This window comes from Danio rerio, chromosome 5, assembly GCF_049306965.1.
Source record: "Danio rerio strain Tuebingen ecotype United States chromosome 5, GRCz12tu, whole genome shotgun sequence".
NCBI classification, from domain to species: Eukaryota; Metazoa; Chordata; class Actinopteri; order Cypriniformes; family Danionidae; genus Danio; species Danio rerio.
In genome coordinates, this window is record NC_133180.1 from 26,302,501 (window position 1) to 26,325,612 (window position 23,112).

General features: G+C 36.5%; 2 protein-coding genes across 11 annotated transcripts in view; one reads left to right on the top strand and one right to left on the bottom strand.

Moving 5' to 3' along the window:
- tmc1 (transmembrane channel-like 1) overlaps positions 1-3,256 on the bottom strand; it is a 36,513-nt gene extending 33,257 nt beyond the window's left edge. For all 5 annotated transcript variants that reach the window (XR_012406036.1, XR_012406035.1, XM_073950794.1 and 2 more), the window contains exons 1-2: positions 3,124-3,256; positions 1,595-1,804 (exon numbers count right to left, since the gene is read on the bottom strand). Coding sequence is in view for 2 of the 5 variants with exons in the window: in XM_073950794.1 (XP_073806895.1) it covers positions 1,595-1,616 (22 nt within the window). In the remaining 3 variants the exon portion in view is untranslated. The remainder of the gene's footprint in view (positions 1-1,594; positions 1,805-3,123) is intronic.
- zfand5a (zinc finger, AN1-type domain 5a) lies at positions 1,840-16,300 on the top strand. Of its 6 annotated transcripts, none has more exon segments than NM_213039.1 (6): positions 1,840-1,964; positions 4,826-4,984; positions 7,932-8,031; positions 8,133-8,236; positions 10,233-10,364; positions 14,922-16,300. In NM_213039.1, coding segments are annotated over 5 exon segments (642 nt in total). In that variant the 5' UTR covers positions 1,840-1,964; positions 4,826-4,827; the 3' UTR covers positions 15,071-16,300.
- Positions 16,301-23,112: the final 6,812 nt, after the last annotated feature.

Sequence of the window (23,112 nt, forward strand, 5' to 3'; positions counted from 1 at the left end):
GTTTTATATTCACACATTCGTTCAGTGACAACTTGTGACATGCACCCTATTTTGTTTACCATGTTACTTTGATTATTTGGTCTGAAATAACATGCAAGTATGACTTAAAAACAATATCAGCACTAATTGACTATGGATATTGTTGTACTCTGATAGTCATTGGCTGACAATATGATTTAACTATTTAGAATTTTCAAAGAATACATTAATGAAAATATATTATTAAGGAGAAAGTGCGAATGTGCGAATATAAAACCAACTTTACCTCAATCAATAAACATGCTGAAATAAAAGTCTCAGTGACTTCCAATTCACACAGACTTCAAGGTCAAACCTGAAGGTACAAAAAAAAAAAACTTGTATGTTTTATCTTTTTTTTTGGAACTTATCAAACAGCCAAAATAATGTGGTGGGTGATGTGGCTAAATCTGCATGCTGTAATTGAGTTGAAGTTGGTTTTATATTTGTACATTCATTAATTTTAACAGTCCCTATAATGTTTACTATGTTGTGTTATAATGTTGTACTAAGTCATAGATTGTAGATAGTTGTTGGCTGCTAATATGATTTTACTATTTAGAATTTTCAAATAATACTTTTGTGAAAATATATTATCATTGAGAAAGTCCAAATGTATAAATATTTAATCAACTTTACCTCAATCATGCTGTATGTGCATACATTATGGTACTTTGGTTAAGTTAAAACTAGTAAAAAGCTTAAAATTTGTGTAAAGGAGACGTAACAGTGCTAATAGGAACTCCATCTCACATACAAATGAAGATCTGCTGTAAACAAACACGTCTCATTTGGTTTGAATGTGAGAGCTCAATGTTCTCATTCAAGTCCCAAATCTAACACAAACCCACAGTATTCGCCATAGTTTTGTGGCTCTCATTTTCTGTTTAACTCCTTTCATGTTTAAGCATATTAATGCGAATTTAAATTGAAAACCAAAGCCAAACATACTGTTGGCCTACACATAGAGCGTCCTCTAAGATAGTGGTCAAACAGGAGACAAAAGAAATGACTTCCTTTTCTTTTTGTTATAGATCACTTCAGTGTGGTCATGTCATTGGCCCATGAACATTACCTGCTTGTTATTAAACTATTTCATAACTGTAACAAGAGGCAATTCAATCGTAATCTAATGTTACAACAGCTATCATGACATTATGTATCAATATGCAGCTCTTTTTGGATTTTCTGAAGCTATAGAAATTAAAAATGTAAAACAGGAAATTCTCAAATACGCTGGGACCATTGTTTTTGTTTATATGCCTCAAAATGGTCTATATGACAGACCAAAACATTTTGTATGCATAATTACCAAGTGTAACCTGGTAAAACTGTAAACACACCCTAACATGCATCACTGTGTAAATGCACCATTTGAGATGCAGTTCTCTTGCCACCTTTGTAGTGTAAAGATGGCATTAGAGTGTCAACAACGCATGCCAAATGTTGTGGTGTCAAAAGCAAAAAAAGAGCTGTGAAATGTAAAAACAAATGAAGGATAACAAATTGATCATTGTTAGCCACATTAAAGGAGGCTAATAAAGTTAGTGTATCATTCATATCACACAATAAATACCTATTAAACGTCTCCATTTCATGAACCTGTTTACTTTGTGGGTGCCTTCAGTCTTCGGAGACTTTCATCAAGAAGGTATGATTTCGTCATCGTGTAGGTGGCAATCCTTTAAAGAGGATTGTTTCTTTGACGAGCACGCCCCGCCCCGATAGTCGACTGACCAATGAACAGCTCCCAATATGTGATGACATCATCAGCAACTCCCCTTTACTAAAGAAGGAAACAAACAGAGTGAAAGAAGAGAGAGCAGCGAAGGGGAGAGGAATTCACTTATTTACATCACCGACACAAAGCCTCGAGAGGACGACAATCTCCCTTTCGAAGAGTTCCTGTTCTTTAACCGACCGATTAGATTATAAAAGCCTCCAAGGTAAGCGCAACGACGTTTGTTTGAGTTTTATTTTTGCTGTAACCGCGAGAGATTTGACGCTGTGATCACGAAAAGACTGGCTGACCCCGAAAAAAATGAGAGATTAACGATTATCGATTCAGGACGTGTAGCTCACTTGGTTAAACAGATCGCTTGGACCTATAAAAGCCAGGATTATTCAAGGTTATTCAGGATTATTTTGGTTATTTTTTTCGGTTTGACGGGTGGTTCCCTAAAAAAAGAAAAGTGAACCAAGTTGTCAGCAGCACCTTCACGAACATCACAAGCCCCAGAACGTGACTCGCCTGGGCTCAAAACAAAGACCCGGTCAATCGCTAACTTTATTTTTACTTTGTAAGTACGTCGATTGATTTGTCGTGCCTCTTGTTTATTTAACGTTACTTTAAGTAACGTTGACTAAAGTACATCGGTGTTTTTTTAAAACAGAACCCCATCATCAAACGGATTAACCGTATCTTCGTTGTGCTGTGGACTGTTTATTGTTCAATCCTGTCCGTATTTTAAGGAAATCTCGTTTAATTTGTGTGTGTGCGTGTTTGTTGCTATGTGGTACTAGTTACTTGGTCAAACAACTGGCTAAGCCTGTTAGCTTTTTGTTTCAGGCTTGTTCAATGGACAGATTGTCTGGAGAGGAAATCCTGGAGCAAAAGGACAAAGAAGGAAGATTAAACAAAGCCAATGGTGCTCTGTAGTCGTGGTGTTTGCAATGTGTTTGGATGTGTCATGATATTTAATGTCTTGCTATTTTTGGCTGTTCTAGTTCAGCCTGTCCTCTAAAAATCCACCCAGTTTAGTTTGAGAGATTCGACTGTCTACCTAGATACACACGAGCCCCAAAAATGCTGTCTAGATAGTAAGCTCGGTTGGTTTTGGGGTAACGTAAACGTTACAGCCACTTGTTTACATCGCGGGCAGGACTGTCCTGTAAATGGACTATTCGGTGACCTGTAATTCTCGGTTTAAAGTTATGTTAACCGCCAGCAATTACTGACGAGCGGTTATTGATCAGTGTTGTCTGTCAGCTGGTGTCGGTGCTCTCTGACTCGCATGGTTGAACACGTGAACGCTGTCCTAACAGCTTGTATGCTGCTTTTGCTTACAAATAAAAGATTAGAGATGGAATGTCTTAATGTCTCACCTTTACTGCCTCCTGAAATTGCATATCACGCTTGACACCCACTCATTTGGTTAGTCATGGTTTAGTGGGGGATCTTGTGTCGTGCCGTTTCATGTGTGGAGTAATCAGGGAGTCAGACAGACGAATTAGGACTGGAGAGAGTTTACTTCCGTTTGGATGTGGTTGAGAATAGATGCCGTGGAAGTCGGTATTAGTCTGGTCATTTGGTTGCCTTGACTGTAATTACTCTGTCCTGATGAGGGTGGTTGAGGAGCTTGTGTCTTTATTTTTGGCTGAGATAAAGCAAGGCCTTTTAATTATAGAGGTATTTCCTGTGTGTTCAGGCTTAGGCTCTGGAGAAGTTTAAACCCTTCAGCTTTAAAGCTGCACAAGGGTAACATTTGGCTAATTAAAAGTTAAACGCATGAAGATATGAATTGCACTTTTCATGAGTTATTGACATGTGAGCAATTCCAGCGTTATGGATGTGACGTGAAAAATATCAATCTTTATACATTTTTTATATTTTAAATGAGAAAAAATAAGCATGCGTTATGGGTGTGACAAAAAAAGTGAGTTTACAATATACAACAAAATCTGTAGAAATTCTGTGAATCAAGCTGCACAACCCAAAAGAAACAATGCTAATCAAAAGGATAAGAGTTGGCTCACTATAGAACAAAAAGGATTGATTTGATTTTCTTTGACATTTTTGCATTTATGAGGAAAAAGCTTCGTTATAGATGTGAAATCTCTCCGTTGTGGATGTGACAGATGTGAAATTGCCAATTGTGTGACTTTGGTAAACCAAATATAACTGTTTGAAAACAAAGACATGTTTGAGTATTTTAAAGCACTGTAAAATACAAGCTTACACAAAGAAACACAGAAACTGTTTTGCTATTTTGGCGAAAACTTAATTTTTTTTCATGTCAAGGTTGACATTTGCATGGAATTGCTACATTTGGGCAACTTGGGAGAAAAGTTCCTTTGTTTTACTACATGGAGCAGGTTCTGGCATCATGGGTTCCACCATGTTGCGGTCACATGACCAGCTAAATTAGTTACTATCAATTTTGGGGGTGGGAAAGGAAAGGTGTTTATATATATTTTGTAGTAGTTATTTTTGAAGTTAATCTTATTAACCAGTGTTAAGATGATATATTTAGAAAGACTAGGGATGTAGCCTTGAGAGAGAAGTATAAAATGACAGATAACAAACTTTGTTTATTTTCTTCAAATCACCTTCAAAGTTTTACCTGTTTGTCACCAAGAAGTTTTTAATACTCAAAAATGGGTTTGCATCATAGCTTATACTTTATATATATTTTTAAAAGTACAGTTGATTCAAAACGAACATCTTTACATGCTTGTATGTGTTATACACAATGGCAGTGAAACCTTTTCACCCTTTTTAAAATGTGTCAAAAGTTACTGAGACACCTTACCTGGATTTAACATGCTTTCAATGGAATTAAAACCAGCTTTGTAAACTTAATATGATGCGGACACCAAAATGGGACGTCCTGTCTTTGACCCATGTGTTCATACGCACACTGATAACGGGCCAGACAATTTAACAGCTAGTCTTGCAACAAAAACCTGCTCAATGCACCTTTAAAACAATGATCTCCTCTCCTCATGCATGTAAGCTGAAGACAATGCTACCATTGTTAACAAGACCACTCTTGTCCTGTCTCCGTTTTCCTTTGTGATATATTAGCAATGGCCCAAGAGACAAACCAGAGCCCCGTGCCTATACTGTGTACCACAGGCTGTGGTTTCTATGGCAACCCTAGGACCAATGGCATGTGCTCGGTGTGCTATAAGGAGCACCTGAACAGACAGCAAAGCAGTGATCGCAGTCCCATGAGCCCCCTGGGTAAGTCACTCTGAAACATTAACCTGCTTGTCTAACCTCCTGGGTAGTGCTCTCTATGGTTACAGACCACACAAACAACATGGTTATACTATGGTATAAGGGCTCTCATTCATTGCATCTCTTGGAGACGGTGATTTTATAATTGCTATAACAGACAAGAGTTAGTGCTTGTTAGGCATTTCAGACCCCACCAGTACCCAGAGATGGCATGCTGCTCTGAGGCTATGTTTATACCAATGTGTTTTCATTTTATAATGAACAACCTTTGCTATGGGCATACGGGCATCCAAAGTACTCTAAGGTTTTTGACCCTTGAAGAATTTTGGAAATGTTGCAGACCCCATTTAGTCTTGAAAACTCATGTGAGGTGAGTCCATGTAGGACCAAAATGCAGACTTATGAAAATGAAGGTATGACTTCCTGCATTGGCCTACTGATCGAGTCTTTTGGATCATTGCATACCCTTCCCTGATTCATCAAGACCCACTCAAATGACCATTACACTGAGTTTTGTTTGAAAAAAATTTTTTTGTATTATTTTTATAGGTGTTTTTGTTTGTTATTCATGTTTGAGTTTACACAAATACTGTTGTATGACCAAATATGATGCTCAGCCGAGCATCTTGCACTTACACAATATACTATGGTATTGCCAAATTGGCCTGAAAGCCTGCAGTCAAACTTTTATTAGGTCTGGTTGCATATAATGTTTTAAATGGACATTGGAGCATGAGTGAAATCGAAAGCTTTGTTTGCATAAAATATTCACAATGCAACATTTGGTTGCCAAACTATTATGAAAACGGTTGTCTTCGTTCAGAAAGAGTGAAATCCAAAGCTTTGTTTGCATAAAATATTCACAATGCAACATTTGGTTGCCAAACTATTATGAAAACGGTTGTCTTCGTTCAGAAAGAGAGCTCTAATTAAATTTGGATATGATGAGGGACAAAACAAAGCAAAAATATGACCCGATAACTGTTGTTGAAACAATCAGCATGCTGGTATATACTGCTTCTAGCCATAGTCAAAGCATGGTCTGAAGTGGATTTCACACCAGACACAGAAAGTGCTGCACTATGAAACCCGTTCGTTTCAATGCACTATGCAAAGGTTGGTTTGTTGCTGTGTTGACCAAAGTGTAAGATCTCAATTAGATCTCAACATTGCCCTCTGTGGAAAAGCAAGCAGAGTCTTGACAGGATATTTTTATGTCATGGGTCTCAAACTCAATTCCTGGAGGCCCGCAGCTCTGCACAGTTTTGTTCCAAGTCTAATCAAATACAGCTAATGCAGTGTTCAAGTCTACTATGGACTATTAAGCAGTAGAGCTGCACAATTAATCGTAAAAAGATTGCCATCTCGATTCGACCCCATAGGCGATCTTAATCCAGCATCTCTACGATTCTGTCATTCATATTTTCAAGTTCAGGAGAGAAGCAACAGTGGCCGCACAAATCTTCACATTGTTTTACATACATTGTTCAGCAATGTGGAAATAAGTCGCATGCTGTATTTATAAGATATAAATCACCTAAAAAATATTATTTATTTCTATATGTAATGTATTTGTGACCGCAAAATCACACGTGACGTGAGCTGACCGTCAGCTGTTACCAGAGGCCGGGCGCGCGCACACCTCTGAATAAACTAATGAAGTCTACTTTAGTAAACAGGACCTGCATATGCTGTGAATAACAGGTAATAAAGTTGTAAATGACATTCAGTTTGGGCACAGAGTGATCGTTCGGGAGCCGCGCGGGAAGTAAACCGCTCTTAGTGGTGAAAATGAAACTGAAAGCACTGTGATGCGAAATGTAGCTGACTGATTCCAGCCCTAAAAGTATCCAAAACCCGCCGAAATGCAAAAATACCCACCCAGTCTTCTGTATTCAAGAAAATCACATCATTGACAGATTTTAAGCAGAAAATGACAGATTGTAAGCATATGTCTCAAACACAATAATTCAACATCAGTCTTGTCAGCATTTAATGACCAGGACAAATCTAAAGACTGTTCAAGTCCACCATTCCACATGTTTGAGAATGACAGTAATAATAGCCCACTCATATTAACCTTTATTTAACATCTACAGAATCGTGAGAAAATCGTGATCTTTATTTTAGGCAAAAAAAATGCGATTCTCATTTTATCCAGAATCGTGCAGCTCTATTAAACAGGTGTATGTTGGAGGTGGTTGAACCTCAAATATGCCAAGCGATGGCTCTCCATGAATTGAGTTTGACACCATTGTTCTATGTAGTACTTGTTCCTGCCGCTTGCAATATTGTCGTGGTCACGCTGGTAAAAATTATGCCTCTCCACTCGTTCTCATCAATAGCATGGATCATTTTGTTGGCTTACGTTTCTTGAAATCGTTAAATGAAAGGAGTTCAATTTATACATATTATAATATTTGGTAAAATAATACAGGTACAAAGCAGTTTTGATTTTTGGCCAACTGTATCTAGAATTTCCAGTTTCAGTCCAGAATTTTAATTTCAGTGTATTTTTAGTAAAAATGTCTTTTTGAGAAAAAAATGTTCTTAATAATTTAAATGTTTCTTTTCTCCATTTAATTCTAGTTAACAACATTTTTAAGTTTATAAACAATGCTGTCATAATTTGTTTAATATACTAATTGTTTATCGGCTGCAATATTGTGCTACAGCCATGTAGATATGGATGAATACATTTTCTGAAATGGCAGTATGGACGAAGATTGTTTTCATTATAAGAAACTGTCTAAATGAGAATTCACTAGTGTAAACAGTAGTTTTCAAGCCTCATCTTTTGGTTTCAAGTCCAGTGTTGGGCCTGTCCCTGAGAAACTGTAATAAGCTACTCTTGTTTTATGGGCAGCACTTGTTTTGTGTCACAGACCTTTTGTACACTGTAACACAGCTGCACCTGTGTGATTTGTGTCTTTGTGTTTTGTTGAAGCAGCTGGCAGTCCCTCAGCAGAGGCCTCCGCTATACAGAGACTAGAAGCCAGCATAAACAAAGCAGAGACCTTACCTGCACCCAGCACAGAAACCATGAGAGAGTGAGTTATTCACGTCTTTTCCTGCTCCATGTTTGAATGATCACCTGTGTTTCACGAAAAGCCGGTGTGTGCTCAGACCCAACCTGTTTGTTTTTTTGTAGAAGTATTCCTTCAAGCTCCTTACCGGTGACACAGAAAATGACTGAAATGAGTATTTCCAGAGAGGAAAAGGCCCTCTCACCTAAAGCAGAGACAGTCGAACCAGGTAATTGCAATAAAATATGATCAATTGTATTTGCATTTTGTTTTTTGGCCAAGTGCATCCAGATCTTTCGGTTTAGCCCAGAATTTTCTGTGCATCCACATTAAAATTGGACTATTCCTTACATTTTTTCCCCCTTGATTTATTATGAATACTCTTAAATGTTTGTTTTATTAAGTAGCTATATGTATAAAATTCTATTTTATAATTGATCTAGTTACCGTACGTTCGCGGCGAGAGCGTCCAAGGTCGCTCTGGCCGCCCTGGCGACAACGCTGTCTGCCTTCAGCTCCGGCGGCGAGAGCGTCAAAACTCGCTACATTGATCTCGTACTTAAAGGAGCCGTTGCAGCATTATCAGTTACATTCCTGCATGAGACATGTTTTTAGCGTGAAAATGTTGCGCACTTCTTATCAAATTCATATAACAATGGAAGATCAAGTTGCGTGTGGCTTTGCTCTATTTATCCAATATGTGTCCATATGTCTGAAATATCCTGAAGCAGCTGTACTGTTTTGTACTGTCACATCGCGTGAGATTCCCGCTTTTTAAAGATAAATTTACATAACATTGATGAACATCAGTAACTCGCCAGTAACTTATTTAATGTATGTTCCTGTAAGAAAACATTGTAAATAATTGGAAATCCGGCGACCGCAATAATCAAACCCTTGGGAACAACTGTGGTCGGAACCAAAGTTCACAGGTCTTTGTTCCCTGAACTGCTATCAAGCGGTGGACGTCTTTATTCTGATTGCTTGCCGCCGAACCGCGTCATAGCTCATTACCATAAAGTTGACTTCATTTCAACTCTCCTTGACGCTCACGCCGGCGAAGACGCGCCGCGCTGCTCCTCGCCGCTTATCGCCGTCGGCTCTCATTGAAAATGAATGACTTCCGGCTACTTTGACGCTCTCGCCGCTTTCGGTGTAAACGTACGGTTAGTAATCATCGAAGTCATATAGCATAACAAATTATTTCTGTACAAATTGAACAAATTACTTGTTCTGACATGTATTCATAAAAAAAATAAGGCTCAAACTGATTGTAAACTTTTGTGTGTGTGTGTGTGTGTGTGTGTGTGTGTGTGTGTGTGTGTGTGTGTGTGTGTGTGTGTGTGTGTGTGTGTGTGTGTGTGTGTATGTAATGTGAAAAGGTAAGTTATTACTTTCTATAAAGTTTTAGAATATATGTTTGCATATTATTACTATAAAAATTGTCAGTTAAATTTAACTGTTGTAACTGTGATCTCATGATTTATAAACAGGCCTTAGGAGAAGTGCATTGTTAAATCATTATTAATTGTTAAATAGATTCAATTAGTATTATTTTTGGTACTAAAAATACACTTGCTTTGAATTTTGCTGCTTTATGAAAGAATTTGTATCTGTAATGGAATTTCTGGTTGACAAATGTTAATAGATCAAAATATATTAATTTTTTCAGCTATACAGGTGACCAATATAACATTTCCTTTGTGTTATCATCATATCTGCAACCCTTCAGGTGTGCAAGTGTGTTTATTCACAAGACTATCTATCTTCAATGTGAAAGTCAAATGTGAGGCAGTGTGGTGTTTGTGGTCGATGGGCCTTCAGACAATAAGCTCCATTTGCTTTGTTCCTCTTTGTAACTAAATGGACTTTTCTGCTGATTGCTGAAGTGTTTCAATATGCCTTTGGAAGTATTTTAAGACCATCATTCTTTAGACAGATAACACTTCTATTGTCAGCCCAGACCCAAGAGCAAGCAGAGCCATCTTTGGCCCTGCTCCAGTTTCAATGTGAGCTGTTTACTGATGACAGTGTTGAATTTATGCAGTGTTAAGAACTTTGGGGTTTGTGGCGGAGCTTATTTTAGGGATCAGCCCTTTTAAAATTGCGACCATAGTCATTTTCTTTTAAAGCCTAGAAATCGGCCTTAGACTGCTTCCAGAATGCACCCATGCCATATTGCAACGGTTCAATTTCAATCATTTTACTTCCCTTTCTTCCCACAGTTATAACACAGCCCACCTCCTCCTACTCCCCCATCCCCGTGGCTCAAGCCAATGATGATGCCAAGAGCCCAGACTCCTCCAAACCCAAGAAAAATAGATGCTTTACCTGCCGGAAGAGAGTCGGCCTAACAGGTGAGATCTTTTAAGAAGAGACTTTAAAGGAAATATTTTATATTGTGAATCCTTCAAAAATAATAGAATTTTTATCAAAAGTAAACCATTTTAGAATTTATCTTGTGTATTATTTAATGCTGTTGATGTCTTTTTATTGTTATATATATTTTAGGGCTGTCAAATGATTAAAAAAATTAACGTGATTAATCACACTTTTTTTTGTAAGTAATCATGATTAAAAACGAAACAAAATTAATCATGATTAATCACAAAAAGCTGTATTTATTACAGAAATAAAAACACAGCCATGTAAGTGACATTTCAATTTCAAAACAATCCATGCCAATAACAAAAATGCTTTCCATGTTGGATTCTTAGTGGACTACAAACACACACACTCACTCACAGACAACCCACGCAGTGCCGGTGAGCAAGAGGGATCCCTTCAGATTCATCAACAAGCACGATCGCGCTCATCAAATTTGCTTAAACTAAGCGTTCTAAAGTATGGCTGTATTTCACAAGCAAAGATTCTGACACACCAACGTGAAGCAGACGCTTTACAAAAGGGAGGAAACGCGTCACACTTAATGAAACATTTGAGGGCTCATGGGCTCAGCTTAGGAGGAAAAAAGGGCTGTCTAAGATAATACTGATAAACAGTCAACCATGTAAACAGTGATTTTTGATTACCTTAAAGGATCATGCGAATCCCGAAATGTTTTTTATTTCCGTTTTTGTTAATTCCATTAAAACATCCTGAATGAAAATATGCTGAATGAAAGTGAACTGCTGAACTGTAGTTAAAGTCTAAATATTAAAAAATGAAACACGAAATTATATGAAACTCTGTTGGAAATGCAGGTTAGCCTAGTGATGCCACATTAATTGCTTTATACTGAAACTTTCTCTGCTAAAAGCACTTCCTTGGTCTTATCCATATTTCTTTGCACGTTAAACACACGCAGGGCCAGCGCAAGCTGAACTGGCACTCTAGGCAAACGGCAATCACGTCGTTTTATTCGTAGTGGATAATTTTGTGAGGACCAGGGGGTTCGCTCACTATTCTGCTGCCCAAGGTTGCCTCTATGGATGTGGCGGCCCTGAACACACGTCGGCCACAACTGGAAATAAAAAAAAACTGTGTTATTTGCTTTTTTTAACGCGTTAAATATTTGAAATTAATCACGTGTGTTAACGAGCTAATTTTGACTGCCCTAATATTTTTTTTCTGTAATTAAAGAAAACTTATATTTATGAAATATAAATTTAGCAATGAAATAGCCAGAAAAGCTGACATGGCAATAAATTCATAACTCTTGATTTATACAAATAAAAGGATGTCAAATTCTTCCCACAGAGATCAGACCCTTTTATATGTGGGGTAATTATTAAATAAGTGGCATTAGGAGTGGAATACATAACAAATAATAAATTGTATGAAATACATCCTGAAATTTCAAACTGATTTTTAATACCTTTTAAGGCGAGATTTGATCGAGTGATTTTTATCACATCATAATGGACATGCAATGCTCACTTATGATTGTATTGCATAAAGGTGAAGACCTCACTCAGTGCTTCTGCAAAATATCTCTTACTGTAAAACAGTAATGTCTGCTGAAGGTTTTTGTTTTTAATGAAGTAAACTCACTTGGAGATATAGAGCAAGATTTACCAGTAAAAGTTTTATAATTTTATAATAAGATGTGTTATAATAATAAATTAATGTTATAATGTCTTATCTAATTTATTTAGTTTATTTGTTTGTTGTTGTTTTTTTATTTAATGAATTGTTTTAACCAAAAAAATAGCATTTATCGCTGACATGGCATTAAATAAAAATATATGCTCTATAAATTAAAGCTTAAGGTGTTTTGTTACAGTGCCTTTAGAAAATCATCATAATACCATGTGAAAGTCTATACCTTTACTCGCATTACAGTCTGCTTTCAAAAGACCTTCGGGATAAAGTTGTAGAAAGGTACAGGATAGGAGACGGCTGTAAAAACCTTTCAAAGGCTGGAAAAGTTATTTGGAATGTGATTTAATTTCAGGCTGTATGACAGTAATTTTTCAACTGTGTATAATAATTTACTATAGGGACTGTATATACAAATAATGTAATCTTCATCATCCAAAATTAGAAGAAATTTCAATTCCTTTAATTAAGTGGTTGTATCTTGCTAGCAGAACTGTGTTTAGAGAACAAATTAGAAAACAGCAATGATTGTAGCTCAATGACTGATTACAACAAACATTTCTGAAGGTTAATCCAGTCATAAATTAGCAGTAAATATGCAGGTCCTCACTCAAGATGCTGTATGGCTGGACAGATCCTTGCCCTGATCAGTTATGAACTGAAGAGCAATTACAGTTTCAGCTCTGAACTGGTTGCCTATTGAAATGATGTCCTTTCACTTGCCTTTCTGGCCGACTTGAATGTGTGACATTTTAAAGATGCAACATTTGAGAAATCACAGATTTGGGACAACTGACTTTTGTCACGGATGAAAGGGTCATCCATTTGACCTTCATCTAGAGAGTGCTGTCGGAAGGTTTCAGTCACTTGAGAATGGCTCGCTTTCTTCCAAAGTGTAAAGTTAAGCTGCCAATTACAGGGATAGTTCACCCAAAAATGAAAATGTACTCCCCCTCAAGTGGTTTCAACCCTTTGAGTTTCTTTATTCTATTGAACACAAAAGAAGTTTTTTAAAAGAAACCTTTTGTTAGAAACCTATAACCATTGACCTACGTAAGAGGAAAAACAAATACTATGGAAGTCAATGGTTACTGTTTGTTCCTCGTAACTGGCTTGCTTGTTTTGGGACTTGTGGAGCTGCGCATCAATAGATTTGCTCTTCAGTGTTTGGATTTTCAAAAGTGAATTTTAAACCACATTGAACTAAACCAATTTTAAAAACTAAACTGACAATTTCAATTTACTAGAACTTCTATGTTAAGCTGCTTTGACACAATTTATTTGAAAAAGCACTATAGACATAAACATGAATTAAAAAAATGTAATTGAATTACTGGTTTTCAGTATTTTTTTAAATATCTTCTTTTGTGCTCGACAGAATAAAGCAACCCAAACAAGTTTGTGACAAGTAGACAATGACAGAATTTTCATGTGTCGGCTGCTCTATCCCTTTAAATAGGGTTTGTGGGATACATAAGGAAATTACCACCATATAAACATTTGACACTAACAACTAGGAGGTGTTTGAAAAGTGTTTCTATTTTTGACCAATGTTCTTTCTCAATTATCTCAATTTTTATACTGTACTTCAGAATATATGTAACTCAAAAAATATACCTAAAACTGCTCTTAGGATGACTTTAACTAGGACTAAGCAGTGATCCTGAATTTGTAATTGTAGATTGCTCTCTAATTTTGATCTCCGCTGTATGTCTGTAGCTATGTTTTCATCCAAAGTTGTGAATTAAATTTATGCGCATTCCCAACATTGGATCGCATGAAAGACATGAGAATAAAGCAGCATTTCCATCCATTGATTCAAAGAAAACAAATGGTCACTTTCTAATTAACTGACGCCAAAAGTAAAAACGGAATTTATCGAGGTAGGAAAAACTGCATGAATCTCTTACTTATTTAATAAACGACTTGCGCCTCAAAAGACAAATGCAGACACGCTATGAATGCAAGTGGCGTATAAAGGCATAACAATTGGAGCACACATACTCTTGACAGTTCTGGAGGTAATTATTAATAATATAACAACACTAATACTGAGATGGTTAAGGTGTTTTAAATGACCAAAACAACATTTGAGATGTTTTATATGTTCAGTCTGCTAGAGATCATCATATGATCTCTAGCTACGTTTTAATCCACCTATTTTATATAATAAAAAACGGTAAAAAAAACGGTTAATGAAATGCCAAGATGCGTATAAACTACGATGGAAACCATTTAAAAAGTCATGTGATTTTGTTATAAGAGATCATGTGATGATAAAAATGGGTGTGAATGGACAAACCAGCGGGCTGAGCACATTGTAAAACATCTGAAATGATGTTTTGGTCATTTTAAAACACCTTAACCATCTCAGTATTAGTGTTATTATTATATTAATTACCTTCAGAACTGTCAAGGGCATCTGTGCTCCACGTCTCATGCCCTTCACGCAGCTTCTCCTACCGTAGCAAATTCTGTTTTCACTCTTGATATTTGGTGCCAGTTAAACAGGAATTGTCAATTTTGATCTTTTTGACCCATTGCATGGAAACGCTGCTTTATTTGAACATCTTTTATGCAATATTCCAGTTATGTGCATAAATTTAATTCACATCTTTGGATGGAAACATAGCTTCTTTTAACAAAATCACATACTGCATTTTGCTTGGTAAAAGTGTTTCCACTTTAGTGTCAAATAAAAAGTTTATCCTACTCAGTTATGCGCAGACACTTTTAATGCACAATTTTCAAAATTAATGCGCATCTTGCCGTTTCCATTAACAATTTTTATGAGAATCTTCGAAATGCGCATAAAAATAGGTGGATGAACACAGCTTGTGATCCGAGGCCTTACGCTTTCTCCTATTTTGCAGGTTTTGACTGTCGATGTGGTAATCTGTTCTGTGGAATTCATCGGTACTCAGACAAGCACAACTGCACATACGATTACAAGGCGGAAGCCGCCGCCAAGATCCGCAAGGAAAATCCTGTAGTGGTGGCCGATAAAATCCAGAGAATATAAGCTTTTACCCTTTTCTCCAAGAACACTGGTGGATTAAATGGACTTGAAAAACGGACTCGTGTTTTTCGATGACCTTAAGAAGAAAATGAGAGAACTGTACCGTCTGAGGCTCATGCATGAACGAAATGGCAGATTATTTTTGTTTGTCTTCTATTAGGTATTAATTTCTTTCGGATTTGTTTTCTCTTCTCGCCGTGGTGTTTTATGCTAGTTATTCTCGCATATTCTTTTGTTTCCTAAAGCATAGGACACCTTTCAGGAATTTTTAGCTGTTATTATTGTTATTGTTTTTTTTGCCTGTTCTCGCCCTCGTGCAATGGGAGTGGCAGATACTCTGTGCCAAACCGTGGCCGTGTAGTTTCTGAGTCTTCAGCCTTGTTATGAATGATGGCAGGTTTGTCAGGAGGTGCGTCAGAGCTCTAGCTGACGATGTGCGCTGCATGTGCTGGTCTGTTAAACTGCAGTTCTACAGGAATGTAGGGCCGCCCAGTCGTCAATGCCGTTCATTTAGCATTAACTTTAGAATGTGAACTTGCTACTGTGACATCATACCTTTTGAATGAACGTATGAGACTCATCGGAAGTCCTTTTTTTAATTACTATGTTGTTGTTATCAATTCGCATTCTAGATTCAACAACATCCATTTTGTCTGCGTTTTAGTATCAGAGGTCTGGGAGTTTTATTTTTGTTCCTTTTGTGTGAATGTCATGTAGACTTTTTTTAAATAAGGCTGTGAGGTGGTACAGTCCTTTTCTGTGTGAGTGTATTTGTGCGTACGGGGGGGATTTTTTTGCGCACATGCCCTTCTTCCTGTTGTCAAAGTGAGATGAGCTAACCCTCCTCATTAGGTGCATTTACAACACCGCAATAGTATACGCATTGATTCAGACCCGAGTCTGTGAAACGTTGGTTCTTTTCGTCTCTTTTGAAATGCACCCACAATGCACCTGTCATTTTGTGTGTGTGTGTGTCTGACTGCATATGTTAACGTAAGCGAGTCTGAGTGCATGTATTGTGTATATAAACGTCTTCTGTAGGGAGTGAGGTTTTCTTAAAAGCAAATGTATCTGTTGAGAGTATGTTTGAGGTTTGTTTTCAGCCTTTAGTTATATGCAAATTTGTATGGAAAACACCTTGCTATGTTCATATTTATGTATTGCATTTAATCCTTTTACCTGGCATTAAAGAAAAAAAGTATTGTAAATAAAAATATACAGAGAGAGAAAATGTGGCATCCTGTTCTGCTGCTTGTATTATTGTTTAGAGGGAAATTTTCAACACGGTGCATATAGTTAAATTTAGGTGAGTGATTGACAGATGCCCAAAGCTTTTCTTTTTATAGACCGAGTTGAAAATAGAATAGAGATTTAGTAATAGAAGGTCAAGGTCCCAGTTGTTCTAGCGCATTATACAGAGCATGTTTTTTTTTAAAGGGCACCTATTTTAAGAATTTAGGATTTTTGTGTCTCCAGAATGTGTCTGTAAAGTTTCAGCTTAAAACACCCATCACATTATTTATTATACCTTTCAGAAGTTTGTCATTTTCTGCTCTGAGCATCTTGTAGCTGTTTTTGTTGCCTTTGCCTTTAATGCTGGTTTTCTCCACCCACTGTTCCCACTTGGCTGTCGGAGTGTTTCCTCATTCACACTAGCAGCGACTTCGTAGCACAATGTTGCTCTGGTGGCGACCTGCTGCAAACGCAGGTCTGTGAAAGTCTATACTGCTTTAATACAACTGGCATCTGAATCATTTGAGCTCTACTGGTGCTCCAATTGGCAGTCGCTCAAGAAAATCGCTCTTCATTTGCATAAAGTTGAAGGATTCTCACTTTTGTACATTTACTCAACACGCCCACCCGGTCACTCACGTAGATGGAGGTCGCAGGAAACCGCTTACTCTCCATTGAAATGAATGGTTGCTTGTTGATTTGCAGCTGCGAGTTGCTCGTAGTGTGAATGAGGCTTGTGCCTCAATCTCCGCCTAGGCTGCATCAGCTAAACAGCACAGTGATGGACATGAAGGAAGCAGATCTTGCATAAGATTTGTGAGAAATACTACAGTAAGACCTTTCCCAATGATTATTTGATGTATTTGTTGTGGAGTTAATTCAAGCCTTTCTGCAATGATGAGTCGCACACAATGCCGTTACAAAGTTCACGCTCAGACAGACACACTGCACGCAAGTTTACCTTTGCACTGGCTTTGCACAGCAAATGTTACAGGACACACAATAATATCCACTGCTGTATGGATATCCATTATGTCAATGTACAAAAAAACCTGATTTAACCTCCACAAACTGGGATTGAAGCGTCTTCTTTTATAGTTGTACTGACATGTGGCTGTGGTGATAAAGACGGAAAATCGCTGTAATTCATTACAAACCTGTTTTAAACTTGTAAAACTCTTTCTTGGTCACATTTGATGATGATTGATGATAACAGCGAGTTAAACAGAACTTTTAATCCCAGTTGTTTTGCGCAAGTCCTGTCTTTTTAATATGATTATACACGTTACTACAGAGACATGTTAATACATGGGGCGGGGAAACCGCACTCCTACCTCCCGTTGTGGTGGGCCTCAAAACGGGAGGGATTTGCATCCTATTTTACAATAAGAATTTAAAAAAATAGACTTATTGTCTTTATATCACCCCAATATGACTGTGGACACACTATACCTACACACAGTTCTGTCCAAAAGATTTTCATCATAGGTGCCCTTTAAGTATATCGAAAATATAATAAAGAGCATTATTAGTGTTAACTTTTAAAAAAATATGCGTTTTTAGCTGTTTCCTAAAAACTTCTAGCAACTTAGCTGCCAACAATTCCGAGCCACGTGTTTTGTTTTGTTTTTTTTAAACCAGAAGGCCCAAACTCTAGATTCCTTTGACAGCTCAATGGCTTTCAGAAGTCATTTGTTTTGCACACCTGTCCCGGCTGCTGACGCAAAGACATCCTGTTTTGGCAGCAGCTGTCCTGACAACCTTTAGCACTTCTGTACTCGCAAACAAAGCAGATTTGACAATCCCCGCCTGACCGAGGAACAGCTGGAGAGGTGTGTGTCACCCCTCTGAGGAGCGACAACAGGTGGTGAGGACCCTCAGTGTCAAGCAGAACATTCACATACATTTTTTTTTAAGGAACATCAGTTTGTGTGTGGTTGTGCAGTTGTTTTGTGTTGTAGTCAGACTCTGACTAGTCTCTCAGTTAGTGTTTTGAGAGGGGTGAGCGTTAATCTGCCCTGATGACATCACAGTGACGGCTTTTGACAGATGTTGACTACACAACAGTGTGTAGACAGCACAAAGGCCGAGGGTACAGAGGTATTCTGAGGGCACACTGAGGCTTAGAACAGGACAGTATGCTATTCTTTTTATTTTAAACTAACTGTAGGTCAGATTTGGACAAGCCCAACCATTAGAATAAAACTCTCTATTACATGTTTAACCTAAGTGTTGGATTTTCTATGTTTGACCCAAAGTTGGGTTAAAACAAAACAGGATTTTTTTGTTGCCATAAACAGGACGTTTTGCATCTGTCCTATTAGTTTTATGCTGCGGTTACACTAGAGTGAGCATGCGGAATTCTGTTGTACGGCGCTGCAAAAAGGGGCGGGATTAAACAAGAGGATTACACATTAAAATAGCAAACGATGGGTACATGTTTACATATCTGTCCAGAGGGGTCATGTTTTGAACTTCGATTGGTCTCATGCAATCAAGTGATGCAATTTCACAGGTAAGAGTTCATATGCATATGAATGGAAGTCTAAAAGTGCAGTATGACCACAGCTTAGACAGGCTACTTATAGTGAGTTTATATTAATCTGATTGGCTTACTAATGATTGCGGATGGGAGACCAGCCGCGATCAATTATATCACATACTCTGAGTCCTCTCGAAATTAGTTTGTGAAACTTTACCTAAACTACAGAGCTGTGGTCCTATGAACTGAGTTTAAGGCTAATGCTTTACAGGTATCAAATGTTTATCATTTTAAAAGGTACCACCTCTGTGATAGCTTTTTTACCTTTAAAGACCCTTTTCACGTTTCCAGGTTTCTCAGTAGCGGAAGTCGTCATTGTTGGGTTAACTTGGAGCGCATTGAATGGGATAGTACTGAAAAATGGTTCCTTGAGTTTACTACATTTTTTTAAAGTGGTTGTAAACAATTTATTTAGGATGAATTTAAACAAACAAATTAGGTTGAACATTACTAAATTTAATTTGTTTAACCATTTTGCAGAATTTTTTTTTTGTGAACAATTTTTTTTACAATCCTATTTGTTGAAATAATGAAAGAAAAACTGGAAAATGGAAAAAAAAATAGTGTGAGCCTGATAACGGCAGCCAGAACAAAGTCAAATGTACTGTCCTGCCCCATAAACACTGCATTTCAAAAGTTTTAAATAATATAAAGATGATTTAATATATACAGTTGATTTTATTTTTTAAATATTTCCCAAATGATGTTTAACAGAGCAGGGAAATTTCCACAGTATGTCTGATAATATTTTTTTCTTCTGGAGAAAGTCTTATTTGTTTTATTTTGGCTAGAATAAAAACAGTTTTTAATTATTTAAAAAACATTTTAAGGACAACATTATTACCCCCTTTAAGCTATATATTTTTCCATAATCTACAGAACAAACTATCATTATACAATAACTTGCCTAATTACCCTAACCTGCCCAGTTAGCCCAATTAACCTCGTTAAGCCTTTAAATGTCACTTTAGAGGTGTTTTGAAAAATATGTAGTGAAATATGATTTACTGTCATCATGGCAAAGATAAAATAAATCAGTTACAGTATTAGAAATGAGTTATTAAAACTTATGTTTAGAAATGTGTTGAAACAATCTGCTTTCCGTTTAACAGAAATTGGGGAAAAAATAAACAGGGGGGCTAATAATTCTGACTTCAACTGTATAAATACATAAAAATGTTCATACATTTTTAAAAAAAGCTTTCAAGTATTTGAGATGGTGATCATCATTAAACAAGTCATAACAGTGTTGTTAAAAGAGTCAATTTCTGAGAATGTAAATAAGGATTTGCATCTTGATGCCTTCTCATCTCACAATATGTCCCTTCGTAGGCTACATTTTCCAGTTTTCAGAAACACCCCTTGAGTATTGTATTTAGAGCAGAAGTATATGTGACCTGTGGCTGAAATAACAGCAGGACATAAGAATTGTTCAGTGGGGGAGCAGACAGGTTCTTTCACAGAGTTCGATGTGTTCTTTACGTTAATCCTTGTGTGAGTCAGAGACTGAAAATTGACTGCTCAGTCATGGGTTCAGCTTGGGAGATGAGGACGATGCTCGAAACCACAAAAGAAAGTGAAAGAGTTTCGTATGAAAGCAATTATGGAACTTGGGCTGGAAGGAATGAAACGGGAATGGCATTATAATCATACAAGGATGTAAATTTTAGGCAGTCTTGAGAGGGAGGATAAAAGAGGGAAGAAAAGTTAGATTTGAATACATTAACTATTTTCAGTTTGTCTGGATTTGAAATGTATATTTTGAGTAAAGTTTATATTTTTTATATGTTTTACATGAGCATATTATGGTAAACGTAATAAATGCTTTTCATTTTCACATTAATTGATATTAAAATTAATTAAGAGGAGGCTTAATTTAATTGGAAAATAATTCTCACAAACAATAAAGTGAAAATTAGGCTTAAAATAGTAGGAAGTAAACATATTGTATAATGATTAATCAAGAAAAAAAAGTTAATTAAAATTTAATTGTTGGTGAAATGTAATGGCTGGTGTGCACTTTTAACATGTTTACAGTGATGATAATCGTTTTCAAGATTTACCATGGTTTGGAAAAATCAAGAATTTAAAACTGACATAACTTTATGTTATAATGTTTTTACAGTATGTACACTTTTTTTATTTACGTGTTTTTTACAATTATTTTATTATATGTTTTAGGGCAACATAATCTCTAGCTGAAAAGAAACCACTACAATATATTTTAAATGCTTCTTAATATAAATATATAGTGTGTTCAATAATTAAAAATGTTGTTGTCTTTTACCCAGACATTAAAAAACAACATATTTTTAAAGCAGTGATCACAACATGGTGATACTTTGAAACCGTCATATTTTTATCTGAGGTTATCATACCATAAGAATCTTATACCGACCCATGCCTATAGTTTTCTGTATGTTTACATTAGTAAACTATTTTAGACATAGTTTTACATTTTAATAATTTACATTGATTGGTTTTTCATATGGGTGTCAAATTAAATTTAAGTTCAGTATTTGAATATCAATTGATCTGGCTGTAATAATTTGTAATTTCTTCTCAGACTCAAAATGTTTTTTAAAGACTCCTGTTTTATTCGATCTGCATTTAAAAGTGTAAAGGAATATTGTAAATGAGTGAACTGAAGTTCCAGTGTTTGAGGTTGTTTGTTAAATGTGAACACCTGAATTAGCTAAGTTACCTTAAAGAAAGACTAGGCAAGAGGAGTGGGATACTCAGGAAAATAATAAATTACATGAAATCCAGCCTGAAATTACACACAGAGGTATAAGACATTTTAAGAAACGAGCTGATCAAGTAATTTTTACCAGATGTCGTATTGGACATACAAGATTAACACATAATTTTTTACTCAAAAATGAAGACCCTACCCAATGTTTACACTGTAAAACCCTATGGACTGTAAAACACATTTTACTGGACTGCCCTGCTTTTAATGACTCCAGAAAGACTTTTTATAATGAGAACTCTCTTAAGGACATTTTTTAACAAAATCAAACCAGAAAAAGTATAAGAATTTTTAACATGTATTAACCAGAAAAATCTCATTTAAACTGTATATTCCATTATTTATTTTTTACTGTTGATGTTTGTTAATTACTGAAATGCTCTTGCCATGAAAATAGCCTTAGTAGCTGACACGGCAATAAATAAATAATGAATGAATGAATAAAGAAAGACTATTTATTTTAGTGAACCTAAGTTAGATACATAAAGATAAATAATGTTTTTTAGTTTAATCAACCCATTCATAATTTAGCTTTAATCTATTTAGTTATTGAACTCTAAAATTAAATACATTAAAGCTAAATTACGAATCTTATGTTGATCTATTGTCTTCCCGAGTTCGAGTGGGTTTCCTCCTGGTGCTCCAGTTTGCCCCACAAGTTCAAAAACATGTGGTACAGGTGAATTGAGTGTGCTAAATTGTCCTTAGTGTATGTGTGTGTATCCATGTTTACTAGTGATGGTTCATTCAGCTGTGTTGACCCTAGATTAACAAAGAGACTAAATCGAAAAGAAAATGCATGTATGTTGACCTACTGACTCCCTTTCATTCAGTTTATTTAAGCGAGCTGTTTAAATTTGAAAAATTACTTTTTTATTATCCAACTCTTTTAATTTTAATAACATAAATCAATTGTTTGATTTAAACATAGCATAGTTACATTGTTTGGAAAACTAAAGCCATAATCCATTTTTTGAGTGTTCAGGGTAGAGTGATTATAGCCTGGCTGTCACAAAGCCAAAGGAGATGATGACAGAAGCAATGGACTTCAGTGTTCCCAGGTCTGCCTGTGATCTCACACAGTCCCTCTCCACCAAACAACACCTTGCTCAACTCCAGTTCACAGAAAAGCACAAACTTGCATCTTCTCGGTTTCTCAACTTCACCGGAAGGTTCCATGATGTTCCCTGCTGTGTGCTGAGCATTTGTTCCTCGAGGCGTAGTCAGGAAGACGGTAATCAGTTAACAGTACAGAGCAAAAACACCCTTTAAAAACTTGTGTGTCTGGGTGTGACTCACAAAGTAGCTTGTGTTCAGTCAGTCAGTCAAATGATATGGAGAAGCCGCATTATGACAGGTACAGTAACATCTTTGACTCATTCGGTGTTATATAAGGAGTCATCCGCCTTCATGTAGTGTATTTTGTGGTCAAAACTGTTTTTAATGACAGTGTTGGGTCTAAGTGTGTTACGTGTATGTATGCCAGTCACAAATATTTTAATTAGCTTGTGTATGGCA